The sequence below is a fragment of the Citrus sinensis genome, chromosome 2, assembly GCF_022201045.2.
Source record: "Citrus sinensis cultivar Valencia sweet orange chromosome 2, DVS_A1.0, whole genome shotgun sequence".
Taxonomy (NCBI): domain Eukaryota; kingdom Viridiplantae; phylum Streptophyta; class Magnoliopsida; order Sapindales; family Rutaceae; genus Citrus; species Citrus sinensis.
In genome coordinates, this window is record NC_068557.1 from 22,417,775 (window position 1) to 22,436,260 (window position 18,486).

Sequence of the window (18,486 nt, forward strand, 5' to 3'; positions counted from 1 at the left end):
TTGTATTTTGAGATCACGGATATATTGATTTTTTTTTTTTTCATATTCATAGGAGACCAAAATGTATAAGCATTTTTTCTAATGAACATTCTTTGTTGCAAGGTTTTCTGATTGTATTGTTACTTTTTTGTGCAGATATATAATCCTTGCCCAAACTCAAGACAACTTTGTTTGACAATGAGAGAGAGCACACCCGTCAGCATTCGTGCAAATGGCAAGGCTGTCTACTAGCTTGCTCTCTACCATTGTCATACGATTTGCTTAATGCAGTTGAATATTCTCTGTTGGCACTCTATAATAGCAAAAGAACGGAAGCAGGTGATTCTGTACTCTTAATTTTCAAAGCTGAAATTCAGATTTGAGGTATTCTTATCATTAATTATAGAGGTTTGTAGTTTTTCTATCTTTTGTCATGTTATTTAGATTCATCAATTTTATTGTTGATTTTTATTGTAAAAGATGATTTTGAATTACTTTTGATGCTTTGAAGCAAGACAGTGTAATAATTTTGAGAGTTGGGAAAAACAAAAAATTAACCGGCAAAGGTGTAAGTGTAAATAATTTTGAAATGGAAGAAATAACTAGCTCACTGCCATTAATATCTAATAGGATCTGTTGTTCTGGCTGCAGGTTGGTCTGGTATTGAGAGACTGTGACCAACATGGATTTCCTTCTGTTGGTCCGAACATAAAGCATTCTTCATACATGATGCTAACGTAGTATTTAGCGCTGCAAAGATTAAAAAAAAATAAAATTGAAGGAGGTTTTTAGCTGCCGTTCTCTATCCCCTTCTTTATTTTGCCGATTTTCTTATGTTGTGTAAACATTTTGACTATTTCATTTTTTTTCCCTTTCTGAGAAAATTTTTTAGGTTTTAAGATTTTGGCCTTAAGTTCTTTCTATTCTTTAGCACTTACTATAATACACAAGAATATATGATGAATAAATTAAATAAAGATGGTACATAACCTACAAGATATTTATTTTCCTGCAATAATTCACATCACTATGGGTTTGGATTGTTTGGTTGACGGCCTAATGTCAATCAAGGACAATGGAACCTTTTTATTTCTTTAATAAATAAATATTTTCTTTTTTGATTTTTCCTTACCATTAATAAAATAAATAGGTCATTGTTATAGGGTAAGTGAAAACTTGTACTTCATTTATGTATTTCTAATCTTTGTAAGTATTTGCTATAATGTTTGGATCCTATCTTTTCCGGACAATTATTCCATTTCCAATAATGCTACACATATGAACTTGGAATATGAGGTGGTAATTGACTTAGCACTGTGCAGTTTGTCGTAAATTATTCTAATATTCATAGGAAAGTCTTACAGGGGTGCCAAATGAACCGGCAGATCAGTTGTGATATGACTTTTATATTGCAAACTATGTTTGTGTAGCATTAATTCTTCTAATTTAAGTCATCTGTGCAGCAATTGTAATCACTAAGCAAGCGAGCTATCATGCTTTCTTGTATGGAACATGTATGCACATATGAAGTTATGGTTTTCTTGCTTCTGACTAAGTTGATGATATACTTCAAGTTTTATCTCATGCAGGTTTGCAGATTCAAAGATCTTGGGTTATTCTCGAATGCTACATCATCAAACCTTGCTTTTGTTTGAAAACTGGATTTTTTGGACATGGATGAAAGACTTATTCAATCTATGCCAAAGCTCAATCCGAAAAAACTCAATCTGAAAGAACTTTAAACTATACAAGTCTTTATCAAACATTATATTTACCAGGTTATAATGGATATAAAAATAGCAAAAGGTCCATTTGTTTTTGCATTTAGTATATGTATGCAATTTACTTTAGTGTTACAACAGTTTATATAACATTTTTTTTTTAAACCAGTGACGCATGTTTCATCTTGAACATCAGGGTCAAAAATCAAAATCTATACTTGGGCGGAGTTGAATAGAAAATCTGATTCACTTTCTGTGCCAACTGCATTAATTTGGCTTTATGGCTGGCTTCACTTGGATGAGGTAATCTGTACAATGAGCTTGGTTATTCATTCACTTTCTTGAACTGTTATATAAATGAAATCATTTTGCATTGTAGAAGGTTGCCACTGCCATGAGAAAAAAGATGGGCTCTATTATTGAGTATTTCCTTTTCTCTTTTTCTTCATTTGCGAGACACGTTGAAGTTCTTGCTTGATGGAGACGAAATAGGCCTTTTGATGGTCATTGAGCGGAATGGTTCATGCAAGGGTACTGCCTTTGATCTTTTGAATATCTTACAGTTGACTTCTCCATCATGTTACCTTGGAGATTCGGTTGATTGTAAGTCTAAACTCACTGCTTGTCCCTTCATGGAGACAAAATAGGTCTTTCATTCAGCCAACAATTTCTGTAGTTTTCTTAATAATTTCTAATCATTTGTTGATTTACTTTCACAAATAGAAAATCAATATGAATATAGGATGATTTGAAGAAAGACGTTATTTACTCATTGATTTTTGGTTTTTCTACTTTTTTATTTACAAGTCTTTGATGATTTCTCAAATTGGAAGGATATGTAACCGATGCTATGCATATGGCAAGCATGTAGAGAAACCTAGCGAGAAAGTAGCCCGAACAGGAGTAATCGGCATATGTTTGAATCTTGGAAGAATCTTTTGCCGGTCAAGAGATAGATGCATGGCAAAGGAAGGACCTAAAGCTGCTCATTAATTATATTTATTCTGGTGAAGTATTTTGGTTGCACACCACAAATGAAAGTTATTCCTGTGTCTACACAGTCCCCGACTAACAAACGCATTAAGAAAGAGCTGCTTCTAATACCGGGTTAGATACTTGTGATATATATAACTGCAAAGATTTCAGCATGCTGCATTTTGGCTGTCTCTTCTTGAGTAACTTGTATTTTGTTGCGTCCAATATAATCTATTCTTGATAATCACTGATTCACTAGGGTATTGAGTAACTTGTATATGGAGGTTTGGAGTATATGGAGGTTTGGAGTGTAGTTTGAGAAAGAAAAGTGCCGCTGAGTGGTGGTTCATGTTAGCATTTTACTTTTAGGTGGATGCTGGGGTCTCGGAGTCAGGAAATTACAAAATGTACTCAATAAAATTTTAGTATCTCCTTGCATTGTATTTGCAAGAGAATTTTAGTTGTAAATATAAATCAATGTATCCCCATGGTTTAGATGGAATCTTACTTATCTTGTTCCTTCTTCTGTATGAATCAATAACCAAATCGATAGTATTAAATGCCAACTAATAATCAATAATTATATTGTTATTTTTCTTGTTTCTTCTTCATATTACACCTACCATTATATGAAAGCTTCTCTTATTTCACTAAGATAAATTCTATGTGATCCTATTATCTATGAAAGAAGAAATGTGGTAAAAATTGTATCATAAAAAAGAGTTTGGTGTTATGCTAAAAGAAAATATAGTTTAATTTTCAGCGAAATAAGAAGGTTTGTATGGTTTTTAATATTTTTCAATCATACTTTTTGTTGTGTTATCTTTGTTTTATTAAGACCTTACCTAATGTGCGTGCCCTTTCTTTTTCTAAAATAAATTATGAAACTTTTTAAGACTCTTGAAGGGTTCGAGAAGCCAGAAGGGTGAAAACTGCCGAACCCGGACCTAGAAATGAGGCGACATCTTTTCCAGCTGTCCTCAGGCCTGCCTGACAGATAGCTGTCAAATCGACCGATACTTTTGTACCTATTAGGCACTCTTATTAGATTCATGTGCGTCCTCCTCTTGAGTTTATCCCCGTTGAGTTGGGCTAAAACTATTTTCTATAAGGCCCATTTTAGACTTTTGCCCAGCCGATAATCTAATTTATGACTGGTAAGGCTTACTAACTTAGTGAGTACAAAATGCTTACCAGCGTAGTGAGTACAAAATAATTCCCATGTTCAAATAACTCAATAAGTAAGAAATTTGATCTGATGCATGACGGGATACGTGTTAAAATTTATTTGATTGGGTTATTTTATGAGCTGTATAACCTTGTTAATAAATTCTTGACACACATCTCGTTGCGCACCATGATATACGTGATGACGCATATAACATTAAGACTCTAATAAATAAATATATAACGATTATAGATGTTTGGAATCCAGTTTAGTACTTTGAGATGGATAGGTAATATTTGGAATGACCTTACATTAATTACTTTACCTTAATGATAATTTCAATGAAGTATTATTTTTTCTTTCCAACACCCCACCTTTTTAGAAGAGATTTTTTTTGTAAATTGAAGGAAGTAAGAATATAACAAGAGCTAGAGTTCAAGAGATCCCTGTAACAAGGAATAAACCGCCAAAGTTGGTTAGGCTCAGACTTGATGGGTTATTACGTATGGAATCCTCGTGCATAAAACTTGATTGTATGTCATTAAACTATTCATTTTCAATCTTTGTAAGAGTCCCTTCTTCTCTTAGCCTTGCAATAGCCCTTGATATGTCATGGACTAATGGTGAACCCTTCTGAAAAACCTAGAGGATGCATAAAAATTTAGTTACAAAATTGCTTTCGCGGTAATCTGTATGAGGTTAATTACTTAAATACAATATCGTTAGTAGAGATACTCACAAAGCCAAAACCATTGGTACTGGTGGTATATTTGGGTGCAATCATGGTGTAATGGGCAGAATACTTGGCAAGGAAGGCTTTGACGCATGGCATTTCATCAATAATGGCAGAAATGCCACCATCCCTACTCCCCCTGGACAGAGCATTGGCGTATTCTTCAGCAGAATTGTGTTTCTTAAGCCCGGAATATTTAAAATTTAAGTTGCTTAGAGCTCCTGGAACAACTGAGCCCTGTTGAGATCCCACATTGTCCATTGAGGCCGACTTAATATGTTGAATGGTTAACATAGAGGCTAAATTTGCCGTGTAGCTTGAGCTCAATATAAGCACTACAAACACCATACAATGAGGGAGGGCAATGAGGTGGGGTGTAGGTGGGGAGGTCTATCTTATTCCCCACCCCACTAAACGTTTTTGCCTCTATTCCCCACCCCATTCCCCAGTAAATTTAGTGAGGTGGAGATAGAGAATCCCCACGTGGAGAATGATTCCCCATCCCAATCACATTGCCTATTAACCTATTTTATAATTGATATAAATATATAATTTCAATAAATTAAAAATTAGAGACTTAAAATAAAATTATCATCATATTATAAAGTATTTAAATTATTTTAAAAAACTCTAAAAGTTTAAAACAATATCTTAAAATTATATCAAAACTGAAAAATGTTTGAAAAGAAAAACACCATAAAAGAGAAAAAAAACATAAGAATATTTTAGAGTCGAAAAAGAATTATATTGTAGGGTTTTCTTTTAGTTACATCCTGTTTATATTTGATAAAATAAAAATTATTAATTAAGAATTAAAAAATATTTATATATAATAAGGATTAGGGTGGGGGTGGGGTGAGAGTACAAAACCAAAACCCACCCCATTAAGAATCTGTGGATTATTTTTCTTTCATTCCAAAAAAATTATTAAAAATTTTCTCCATTTCGGGCGGGGTTCCATGGGGCCCCAAACCCATGGAGGATTTTGCCATCTCTTTACAATCACTACAAACTTTGACAAGTCGCTAAATGGCTTCTCCCCTGAAAAACAAAAATTAATGCCCAATTACAAAGTAATTAATTTTTGGGGAGATTGCTAATTTCTCCCCTACTTTAATTAACATATGTCATTTATCCCCTTATTATTTTTTTAATAGCTCATAACTCCCTTGACAACATTAGTTTACAATATTACTTCTATTTTAAATACACTTTTATTTATATTAAATAAATCATATGAATAGAAAATGAATAAAAAAAATATAAATCATATGAATAGAAACTAAAAAAAATAAGTATTAAAAACATGAAATGTTTATTTTGATGTGAACAAAAAAAATTAATAATAAAATTTTTCTTATACTTTTTTATTTTGTAAACATTTTCTTCTAATAAATATTTTAAAATATTTTAAAATTAAATGTAAAAAGTACAACAAAAATATTTTATTATTTCTTTTATAATAGTTTTCTTATATAGTAATTATAAGAAAATGTTTATAAAATAAGAAAGTACAAGAAAAACATTTTATTATTAATTATTTCACATTAAAACATATACTTCTTTTTTTAATACTTAATTCTTTTTATTTTAATTTCTATTCATTTGATTTATTTAATTTACAATAAATATGAATAAGAGTGTATTTAAAAATAAGGATAATATTATAAACTTTTGCCGTCAGAGTTATTGGCTATTATAAAATTGCAGGGGGTAAATAGTACATCTTGATTATAGTAGGGGCAAATTGGCAATCTCCCAATATTTAGTAATAATAATTTTTCAATATAACACTCCAATATAACTTAGGTTTCCCTTTTATGCCTATATATTGAGCAGGTTTCCTAGAAAGGTTAACTATTGGTCCATGACATATAAAAGACTATTGAAAAGTTAAGAGAAGAATGATGCTTACAAAAAAAGAACATGTATGGCTTAATAGCCAATTATCAAATAATATTGTGAGTAATCCATCTAGTCTAATCCGTACTAACTTTGGGGTTTGTTTCTTATTATAGGGGTCTCTTAAACTCTTGCTATTGTCGTATTCTTAGTTCTTTCAATTGAAAAATATCTCTCTAGAAAATTGGGGTTTTTGAACCAATTAATACTATGGAATTAAAAAAAGATAGGTAGTGGCAAAGCCACTAAGGGACAAGCTGCATCCGCTTACTCAAAAAATTTAAATGGCATACTCTATTAAATTAGTTGAAATTACAAATTTATTCCCTGAGATTTATAAAATGCATCAAATTCAATTTAAAATTTAATTTAATCGAGTTTGAAATTAAATAAGTGTTGGGAAAATATGCTCTTTAAAAGCATATGTGTTTATTTAATTGTAACAAATAATTTTTCTGATTAATAAAATAAATGAGGTATTTTATTCAAATATCTTAATTGCATTAATATTTGTATTAAAGTCCATTTAATCATATTATATGTATTTATGTGATCACCATGTAGATTCGCAGAAGACATAAATACAAGTTATCTTATGATTAAATAAATTTAGTTCGCAGTTGATAAATAAAATTGGACACTTTATTTAGGTATAGACTGTAATAAATTCATTGAATGATTTGTCTTAATCATGTATGAATTTATTGATGTAGTATGACTACATTGAACATGATCACATATGAGATTTAATTAACTTTGTAATAACTGTCAGACTTATTAAATCTCATAGGCATTAATTTTACTGTAATCTTAATTTTGAGTTAATTATGATTTCATGATTGTAATTGTTATTCCATTTGAGTTACTAATGGGCACGACACATACTTGTGGTCAAGATTACTCGGTATCTTGGTGGGAGCAATTATTAGTATTAGAGTTATGGATTAACAATATAGAATTTGTACAACACATCTCTTGATGGGTTTTTGGCATTTGATCATAGAATTCTTTGGCCAGAGTGTGTCAACATATTTAGTATGTTAAAAATGATCATTAGAGAAAACCAGTAAGTATCAAGGAATAAGATGTAATTAAATTGATTAAACAATTGAGATATTGATTTAATTAATGATGTGGTTCAAAAGATTGTGCAGTAAAGAAATCAATGTGACTTGTGACGAATTATTATTCGAGCATACAATTATAGAGGTCAATTCCAATTTTTTAGTGGAGTAGATTTGGAATTAAATAATTAGGCTAGTTTAATTACAGACCTAATTGTTATAACCACTATTGTATGTTCCCAAATGATCCCCGGGTTAGCTCATTTAATTAACTGCGCCACTACTGGACTAATAAGTAAGATAACTAGCTATTTGGGTCAAAAGCTTAAATATATCATTTAGTGGGAGGCTCCATTTAATTAGCTTTTGTATAAGGGACCTTATGTTATTTTACAAGGTAGGTCCCCTATAGAAAAAGCAAGTAACGTGAGTTTTGATTTCAATGATTTGGAGCCTAGGGTTTTCACTAAAGGGAGATATAAAATGGCTTATTTTCTCTAAAGAAAATGAGAGAAGCCAATTTATACAGATCAGAGAAAATCTTTTTCTCTCTATTGTTGAGAGAAAATTTTTCTCGTGCTAATTGCTTTGGTAGTGATAAAGGCGCCCACACGTCAAGTGCAGATCAAACTTGAGTCATAACTTGGAAGATCATTAGTGACAGTTCGTGATCTAACAAGCGTGGTGGGGACGGATCGTGATCTAACAGGCGTGGTGGTGACGGATCGTGATCTGGGAGTCTAAATCACTTCAGCAGAAAAATCTAAATCGGATGTTCAAGGTACTATTTCTAGATTACAAATTCTTATATATTATATGAGAGCGGTCCTTAAAAGGTTTTATAAAAATTTAAAAGCCTGATTTTTCTCCAACAATAAGACCCAAAGATGCAGAGTCCCATCAACTGAGAATCTTTTTTAATGATTTTTAACTTCCTTCTGACCTTACATTTTAACTAACTTCTCTTTCCCCACGAGTTCCAAATGAAGTAGCACATCTCTATCTTGAAAACCTGCCCTCCATATAGGAACTCTTATCTCGATTGTCCATCTAATTTAAGAAAATTAAAAAAAAATTGACTTAAATGTTGCTCAAGCCTCTATTTTTTCTTCTATAACACTCTCAAACTACCCCAAACCTATGACATATATATTATTGGTTTACTAGAGGAGCAGTTATATTTGACTGTCTTGACTAGAAAATGAGAACCCATATAATCATTTGAATGATTTTCATGCTATTTGTCAAACATTTAAATATGAGAATTTTTCAGATGATGATGTTAAACTCAGACTATTTCCATTTTTTTTAAAGGATAGAGCTCGTTCATGGTTAAATACTTTGCCTACTAATAGCATTACATCATGGGAAGAAATGGTAATAAAATTTTTGAATAAATATTTCCCAGTGCATAAAACCAATGTTATTCGCATGGAAATCTCGGAGTTTACTTAGAGAGAGGACGAGCAGTTTTTCGAAACATGAGAGCGATTCAATGAGCTACTCTTGAAGTGTCCACATCATGGGTACGAGAAATGACACCAATGCCAATACTTTTTGGAGGGATTATTGTCGAACGTGCAAGAATGGCTAATGGCAACAAGTGGAAGAGAGCTAATGTCAAAAAGTGCATCAGAAATTTGGGAATTCTTCCAGCGACAAGCAGATAATTCCCAACAACGGAGTCGATCACTTAGGAATTCTAAAAGAATTAAGGGAGTAAATGAGGTTCACATTAGCGAGTCAACTTCGGGAATTAAAGAAGTCAAGAAGATGGTTGAAAGTCTCTCTCGACAAATAACATCGTTAATGACTGCTACATCAACAGAACCACATGACCATGACTCATACTCAGATCAAGCCAATGCCATAGGTGTAATGAGAAAACCATCAAATTACAACCCATACTCCAACACATATAACCCTGGATGGAGAGACCACCCCAACTTTTCATGGTCTCAAGGATTCCAACAGACTGGACCAGCAACTCCAGCTCCACCAATGCAACAAATTTCTCAAGTTCCTCAAGCCTCTCAGCCCCCATTTAGACCATACAATCAGAACCAGAACTACTCTCAACTCAGACCATGGGAGGATGCATTCCAAAATTTCAAGAATGTTACTCACTCTACGATTCAGCAACAGAACCGCAACATTGATGGACTATGAAATGAGTTGAGAGCAGGCTTCAACTCACAAGCCCAATCAGTTTCAAGTCTCGAGAAGATGGTGGGACAGCTTGCTTCTTCAGTTCAGACCTTGGCAATGACTGTTGAAAAAGGTAAATTTCCAAGTCAACCAGTGCCTAATCCTAAAAGAGTACATGAAGTAAGTACCAGTTCACCACAACAACATGGAGAGGTCAAAGCAGTCATGACCTTGCGAAAAGAAAAAGAAGTCGACAACAAAGTGAAGATGCCGGTGACAAAAGAAAATTAAATTATACCTGTAAATGCTGAGGACTCATCACCGGAGGAGAAAGAATAAACCAACCCACGAGAATATGTTCTTAAAGCTCCATTTCCTCAGAGGTTAGCGAAAGGAAAGAAGGGAAAATCCACAAGTGAGATTCTCAAAATCTTCAAACAGGTAAGTGTTAACATCCCTTTACTTGATGCTATAAAACAAGTTCCATCTTATGCCAAGTTTTTAAAGACCTTTGTACTAAAAAGAAAAACAATCATGTTCAAAAGAAGGCATTTTTAACAGAAAACGTTAGTTCTATCCTCCAACATAAAATTCCTTTAAAATGCAATGACCCAGGATCCCCCACTATCTCATGTAGTATAGGGAACCACACAATTGAGAATGTTTTGTTGGATTTAGGAGCTAGTGTAAATATGTTGCCTTACTCAGTATTTTTGAAACTTGGACTTGGAGAATTACACCAAACTCCAGTGGTGTTACAACTTGTAGATCGGTCCATGAAAATACCTCGTGGTATTGTGGAGGGCGTGCTTATCCAGGTAAACAAGTTTTATTTTCCTGTTGATTTCATTGCAATTGACACTCAACCAATACATGATTCGAGGAAGCACATCCCCATTATTCTAGGCCGACCTTTCTTGGCAATTGTGGATGCTCACATTCAATGCAGGATTGGAAATATGCAGTTGTCATTCAGTAACAACATAACTATGGAGCTAAACATTTTCAACATTGCCAAACAACCTCATAGTGCAAATGATGGAATTGTTGATGTGGATTTAATAGAAACAATAGTTGATAATACTTTTCTTTCAAACCTTAGTGATGATCCTTTACAAACATGTTTAACTCACTTTGGTTTGAATTTTGATATTGACAGATCGGTCGATGAGGTCAACGCCCTACTTAACTCAGCACCATCCATGGACACTAATAAATAGAAGTCAAGAGTTGAACAACTAGCACCATCAGAAAAGAAACTCATCCTATCATCAGAATCATCATCGAAACTCAAGCTCAAACCATTACCCAATACTCTAGAATATGCATTTTTGGGAGAAGAAAGTTCTCTGGCTGTAATCATCTTATCATCCCTCAATGACGAACAAAAAGGTAAGTTGTTAAATGTTTTAAAAGTGCACAAAGGAGCATTATGATGGACCATAGCGGACATAAAAGGTATAAACCCAGTAGACTGCATGCATTACATTCACCTTGATGAAAATGCTAAACCTACTAGGGAAATACAACGTCAGTTAAATCCTAACATGAAAAAAGTTGTTAGAACTGAAGTCCTTAAGCTATTAGATGTAGGTATCATTTACCCCATTTCTGATAGTTCATGGGTCAGTCCTGTACAAGTTGTCCCCAAAAAGCCAGGAGTCACAGTAGTTACGAATGCTGATAATGAATTGATACCCACTAGAGTAACTACATGATGGCGTGTATGCATTGATTATAGAAAGTTGAATTCTGTCACACGTAAAGACCATTTTCTTTTACCATTATCGATCAAATGCTTAATAAATTAGCAGGCCATGAATTTTATTGCTTTCTAGATGGTTACTCATGATATAATCAGATTCCCATAGCACCAAAAGATCAAGAGAAAATCACTTTCACTTGCCCTTTTGGCACTTTTGCATATAGAAAAATGCCATTTGGATTATGTAATGCACCTGCTACATTTCAACGATGCATGCTAAGCATTTTTTCTGATATGGTTGAATGATTTCTTGAAGTCTTTATGGATAACTTTTCTGTCTTTGGTGATTCGTTTGATCAATGTTTACATCATCTAACACTAGTTCTGCAGAGATGTATCGAGAAGAACTTGGTCTTAAATTGGGAGAAATGCCATTTTATGGTCAAACAAAGTATTACTCTCGGTCACATCATTTCGAGCAAAGGTATTGAGGTTGACAAAGCCAAGGTGGATCTCATTTTTGATCTTCCTCCACCCAAAACAGTCAGAGAAGTAAGATCTTTCCTTGGGCATGTTGGTTTTTATAGACGTTCATTAAAGATTTTAGCAAAGTTTCTAGACCCTTATTCAATTTACTTGCTAAGGATGTACCTTTTATCTTTGATGATTCATGTCTTGTGGCATTTGAAAAACTAAAGCAGTTGTTGACATCATCACCTATCATTCAGCCCCCAAACTGGAGCTTACCATTTGAGCTCATGTGTGATGCATCTGATTATGCAGTAGGAGCAGTATTAGGACAAAAAGTTGATCGAATTCCCCATATTATTTACTATGCTAGTATGACATTGAATGATGCACAGTTGAACTATTCAACTACTGAAAAAGAAATGCTAGCAGTAATGTTTGTATTAGAGAAATTTCAATGTTATCTCATTGGTTGTAAAATAATTATATTCACAGATCATGCTGCTCTTAAATATCTTCTCACAAAGAAAGATGTAAAAGCTAGACTAATTCGGTGGGTGTTACTTTTGTAGGAATTCGACTTGGAATTCAAAGATAAGAAAGACACAGAAAATGTTGTGGCGGACCATCTCTCTCGTCTCCATTTTGACACAATTACAGAGCCATTAATATTGAATGAGTCATTTCCAGATGAACAATTAATGAGTGTGGAAGTATTACCGTGGTATGCTGATATAGTTAATTATCTTGTTACAGTTCAACTTCTAGAACATTAGACCAAGCAAGACAAGGCCAAATTTTTTACAGAAATAAAGAATTTCTTTTGGGATGACCCGTATTTGTTTAAATATTGTGCAGATCAAATTTTTAGACGATGTGTCCCAGAAAGTGAAATTCAAAATATCCTTTCATTCTGCTATGAACAAGTTTGTGGAGGCCATTTCAGCGCTAAGAAAACAGCGACTAAAGTTTTACAATGTGGTTTCTATTGGCCAACTATATTTCAAGATGCTTACACTTTTTGTTCTTCATGTGATAGGTGTCAACGAATGGGGAGCATTACACGAAGGAACATGATGCCACTAAATCCAATTTTAGTGGTTGAGATTTTTATGTATGGGGTATCGACTTCATGGGACCCTTTCCCCTGTTTTTTTGTCATCAATACATATTGGTTGCTGTTGACTACGTATCGAAATGGGTAGAAGCAATTCCATGTAGAACCAATGATCACAAGGTAGTGATAGGATTCTTGAAAAGCAACATTGTTTCGCGCTTTGGATTCCCTCGAGTAATAATCAGTTATGGTGGTGCCCACTTTTGTAATAAAGCATTCAAGGCTCTTTTGACAAAGTATTCAATCACTCACAAAGTGGCAACCCCATATCATCCGCAAACCAGTGGCCAAGTTGAGATCTCCAATCGAGAATTAAAGCACATATTAGAAAAAACAGTGAGGCCAGACAGAAAAGATTGGTCATTAAGACTTGATGATGCATTGTGGGCATATAGAATGGCTTTCAAGACCCCGATTGGGATGTCACCCTACAGGCTAGTATATGGAAAAGCTTGTGACCTACCTGTGAAACTCGAACATCGTGCATATTGGGCCATCAAGAAATTCAACTTTGACATGCAGCAAGCCAACTCAGAAAGAAGATTACAATTGGCAGAACTTGAAGAAATTCGCAATGACGCATACGAAAATGCTAAGATTTACAAGCAACGGATGAAAGTCTTCCACGATAAGCAAATTATGGGAAAATCTTTCACTCCAGGTCAGAAAGTGTTTTTATTCAATTCTCGCTTGCACCTATTCCCAGGTAAGTTACGTTCTCGATGGTCTGGTCCCTTTATTGTTTATACTGTTTTTCCACCTGGGGTAATTGAAATTAAGGACCCAAAGAACGATGTCACATTTAAAGTTAGTGGTCAAAGATTAAAGCCATATCTAGAGTACCAACTACATGGAGAAGATACCGAAATAAATTTGAGTGACCCACCAGATTTGAATTGATTTTTTTTCTTTTTGTTGATTTGATTTTTCTTTCTTTCTTTTTATTATTTTTTTGTTAATTGAAATTATTTTTGCATACGTGTGTTTGTTTTACCATTAAATTTTCTCTTATCATTGTTAATCATTCCTCCTGAACATTCTTAAACCACATCAACGTGTCAAAACTCATCTCAAAAGGCAGATTCAATTTTGTAAAACACATCGTATTTAGACTCTGCAACCACCAGAGTTAGTATCCTATGTTGAGGGTTTAGAAAGCCAACTCAGAGACATTAAGAGAAGTTTTTATGACATCCAGTTGGAGCTTGAGGTAAATTCAATAAGAGGACGATTTTAATTTTCTTTGTGTGTTTTAATTTGTTTTTCTGTTTGTGTGCTTTAGTTTGTTACCCCGGTGAAGTGGCGGATAACGGTACTCTGTGACAATCAAGTCGGTTACTTCAGTTTTCCATAATAACTAATATTCTGAGGCGAAGGTATGGACAGAAACAAGATTCTAGCGAAACTTCACAAGCGATTCCCTTCACTTCCTCAAAATACCCTCCTTACAATCTATAAAGCTCGGTCCGAAAGCATGCAATTGCTCATGAGGAATAACATATCTGCTGATATCCGTTGGTTAATCGAGGCTAAAGTACGATTGGTAGGTGAGTTACCTCCAAAATTTATTGCATATATGCCTGGTTGTGGTAAAGAAAATTATGCAAGAAAACGACGAGCTCGAAGAATTTCTGTTGCTTGTCATAAGTGTGCCAGAATGAGTTGCGATAAAAACCCATGTTCTTTAGGAATGGTGTCAGATAACAGGGAATATAAGATTCAATTTATTAGGGATGGCTTGAATAAGGAGTCATTGGATGATATCCTTCTGTCTCTTGAAACGCATCCCAGTGGATATGTGTAAGGAGCGATTCTCCAATTATGGTCATTATTCCAGAAAGAGCATGCATGATATAGTCTCGAAAATCTGACTATAAACAACCTTGTTTGCCAGTTTATAAGAAAACTCGATGGGAAGCTCATCCTCGACCCATAGAGGCCGTTCAAGTCGTTTCTGGACATAAAACTAGAGGAAGATGTGAGCCACAGTCGCAACTACCTGTAAATATCATTTTACTTCACTGTTATTTTAGTTCACTGTTGTTTTATCATTTGCATTATTTTCTTTAATAATTTTATTTTATCATTGTTTCTTTTTCTTTTTACTATTTCCTTTTTGACTCGCTAGCCATGTGCTTTACGCGTTATTCGATACTGACATGCCACCTCATACACAGTTGTGATCCACTGTCACCAAGATTCTTAAATAAGACTTTTTGTTAAGCACTCACAAATTATTTTTGAGAAATATTCCAATGCTGCTACTCCCAATAGACAATTCAAGAACATTTGTGTGCTTTTTGGATTTAACTATGGCAAACCTAAAGAGTTCGTTGAGGCAATCATAGATCTTGGTTGAAGCATAGCAGAGAGAAAATTACACTTGGTGTATAGAGGAGGTAACCGAGGGTTATCAAAATTGGTCTCAGAAGCTGCTTTTTTCAGAGGAAGCCAAGTGTTAGGCATCATCCCAAGAGTCTTAAAACCTTTGGGCAGTTTGTCTGACTCACCGACTGGAGAAGAGTTAGCCGTCTCAGGTATGCAAGAAATAATAACTGAAATGCTTAATCATTCTGATGTTTTTATTTTCCTTCCACAAGATCTTGCAACACTAGAGGCACTTATCACACTAGCATCTTGGGCCCATCTGCACATTCACTAGAAACCCATCAGTTTGTTAAATGTCAATAACTTTTATGATGACTTCATCGCATTTCTTAACCATGCAATAAAAAACTATTTCATTCCTTCCACAGCGAAAAGACTTTTTATTTGTGCTCATACTGCTAATTAGCTACTTGATCTGTTACAAGCTTATAAACCGGAGCCAGACTCCTGGACCTTTGTGTTGGAGCGTCCAAATAATGATGGTAACAGTAGCCGCAGTAAGAAGTAAAAATTAGATTTAACTCTTCGCTTGTAAATATTTTCTTCTGTGTTGCACCACCCAGGTGATGTCTTCTAAACTCTACTTCTTTCCTTTCAAACATTGAGGACAATGTTTCGTTCTGGTTGGGGGGAGGAAATAGTCGACAATTGTTGAATCTTGGTTAAGTTTGTACTGATTTTTTGTTGTAGAAACTAACTGTTGCTAACTTTTTGTGTTGAAGAAGGCTAAATATAGAGTGTAGTTATTCTAAAAACGTATCTTCATCGTTTGAAAAAACAAAAAAAAATAAAAAAAATCAGACATTTTCTTTTTCTTTATTATGTTTTGATGTTCATATTTCTTCTTTTTAATTTCTCCTTTATAAATATACATTTTCAAAATTTTTGAGTCGAAAATGGCTGAATATGGAGTGTAGTGCCTCTAGAAATTCTTCTAAGTTAAAAAAAAAATCTTTTTCTATCATTTTAAGTGTAACTTTTCTAATTAGATTTTCTGCATCATTTTCACATTTCTGCATGCATATTTTCCTTTCATGCTTAGAATAGGTTGGGGGGGTAGAATGTTGTTTTTAAAAAAAATTTGTGTGATTTGTTTTAACATTGGATGACATAATTAATTTCAAATTTTAGTATTTGTATTATCTTTGGTCTTCAGTGATGTTACACCATATTTCCTACTTTACATGTTGATGTCGAAGACAAATATGAGTTGCTTGAAGGAATGAACATGTCATAATAAGTACCAAGTGAGTTTTTGAGCCTATCATTTTTCTTGAAACGTAACCCTTTTGCCCATTCTTTATACAGCTTAGTAGTTTATTATTTTATACATGATCTCTAGATTTCTTCTGAGTTAACCCTTAAAAAAAATTGTAAAAAAAAAAGGAAAAAAATGTGTGTTGCTACCTTTGGAGACCCATGTAACTAGTAGATATGAAAGATTATTTAGAGCCCTAAAAGACGATGGAAAGGCCATCTTTGACCCGTTTGAGCCTTTCTAGCCATTCATTTTACGAAATATCCATAGTTAACCCTTTTGAGCCTTAAAAAAATTAAAAAAAAAATTTTCTTTGTCAAACTTATCATCTTGACCCACTCCGATTTGGAGTATTACCCAATATCTTACAAATTCCATCACCTATTTATGTTTAAGAAAAATGTAAATAAATATTTTGTATAGTGAAGTTATGCTAAAAAAAAATTGTTGTTTCAAAAAAAAAGAAGAAGAAGAAGAAAAAATAATAATAATAGGTGAAATCCACCTTGCAACTTCCCAAAAAAAAAAATTCTCTGTATTTTTCTCAAACATACACTTTATTTTCCTTATTTCCCTTCTTTGTTAACCATGTCCCTAGCCTACGTTACAATAAGCTGGTTGGGGGATGTGTTGAGTGTTAGAAAATGTATAGTTATAAAGGAAAAAATCGTCATTTTACACTACAAGTTTTACAACACCCTTACTTTTATGTATTTAACATTCTTTTGATTTAATTTTGTGTGTTTTATTTTAATTAAGTATTTTATGTATTTTAGGGGCATCATAGTCATTTCACAATAAATGAGAGATCAGACGGCAAAACGGACATCACTTTTGAACTCAAGACAGTCGAAAACCTTAGGAGGAGCATAAAAGGAAAAATGGCACTGTTCATGTAACACCCTAGGCGAATCCCACATCGGCAAAGCACGGGAGAGATGTTGGGTTTATAAGGGGTAATTCACACCTTAATTGGCAAGACGCGTTTTGGGGTGTATGGGCGCCCCAAGAACAAATCCGTGCGGGCCTTGTTAAGGCCCAAAGCGGACAATATCTTGCTAGGTCTGGGTTGGGTCATGACAGTTCACATGTACGGTACTATTCGCGTGTACAGTATTGTCTACGTTACTGTTCATGACACTATTCACATAGACAGATCGATGACGTGGCATTGACCGATGATGTGGCATTGACTGATGAGATGTCACAATCCTGTTGGACTAAAATTTTTATGTACTATTGATGGTGACGTGACAGTATATCAGTGGATCAAAAATCTCGCGTACGGTACATGCATCACACATGATTATTTTCAACCAAACCGTGTCACTGTTCAACCCTGGTCAAACTATGTTACTGTTCATCCGCATGGTCAAACCGTGTTACTGTTCATCCGCGTGGTCAAACCGTGTTACTGTTCATCCGCGTGGTCAAACCGCGTACTGTTGACTGATGACGTAGCGCAATCTTGAGCGTCCAAACTGTTTTTAATTTGATGGCCATGATTTACTCCATGTATCTATAAAAATGGGGCATCTCCCTCCTAATTTGATATCTCTGAATCTATTTTTGAACTCTATATTCTGTAATCACTTCTCCATCTTGTATTTTCTACGTATTTTAATAAATTCCCATTTTGCCGCTAGTTCAATTATGAGTGGCTAATTTTCTTTCAAGCTTGGGTTGAAGGTGAAGTCTCAACATGTGTCATGGGCTTTATTTGGAAAATTTATTTTCTTTTCCCCTCTAATTTTTGTGGATGTTTTGACTTCTCATCGATAAATAATAATAGTATTGTCTAGTACCGCCCTAGTTTCACCGGCTCCCTAGTACAAGGTTATTATTATTTAGCACGATAAA

The 18,486-nt window shown here is 34.1% G+C and overlaps 1 protein-coding gene and 1 non-coding gene across 14 annotated transcripts in view; both read left to right on the plus strand.

The window, feature by feature from the left end:
- LOC102608480 (uncharacterized) overlaps positions 1–18,486 on the plus strand; it is a 69,892-nt gene that overhangs the window by 39,981 nt on the left and 11,425 nt on the right. For 4 of the 13 annotated variants that reach the window (XR_008052317.1, XR_008052318.1, XR_008052319.1 and 1 more), the window contains 2 exons: positions 136–2,003; positions 2,080–2,468. The exons of 4 other annotated variants lie outside the window; for them this stretch is intronic. Coding sequence is in view for 3 of the 9 variants with exons in the window: in XM_052434803.1 (XP_052290763.1) it covers positions 1,764–1,785 (22 nt within the window). In the remaining 6 variants the exon portion in view is untranslated. Of the gene's footprint in view, positions 1–135; positions 2,004–2,079; positions 2,469–18,486 lie in introns of those variants that run through there. 5 more of the 13 variants (XM_052434803.1, XM_052434804.1, XM_052434802.1 and 2 more) reach the window with 5 other exon arrangements.
- On the plus strand, positions 72–212 carry MIR535A (microRNA MIR535a). The gene has a single exon (NR_129333.1). It is a non-coding gene; the product is annotated as a microRNA MIR535a (primary transcript).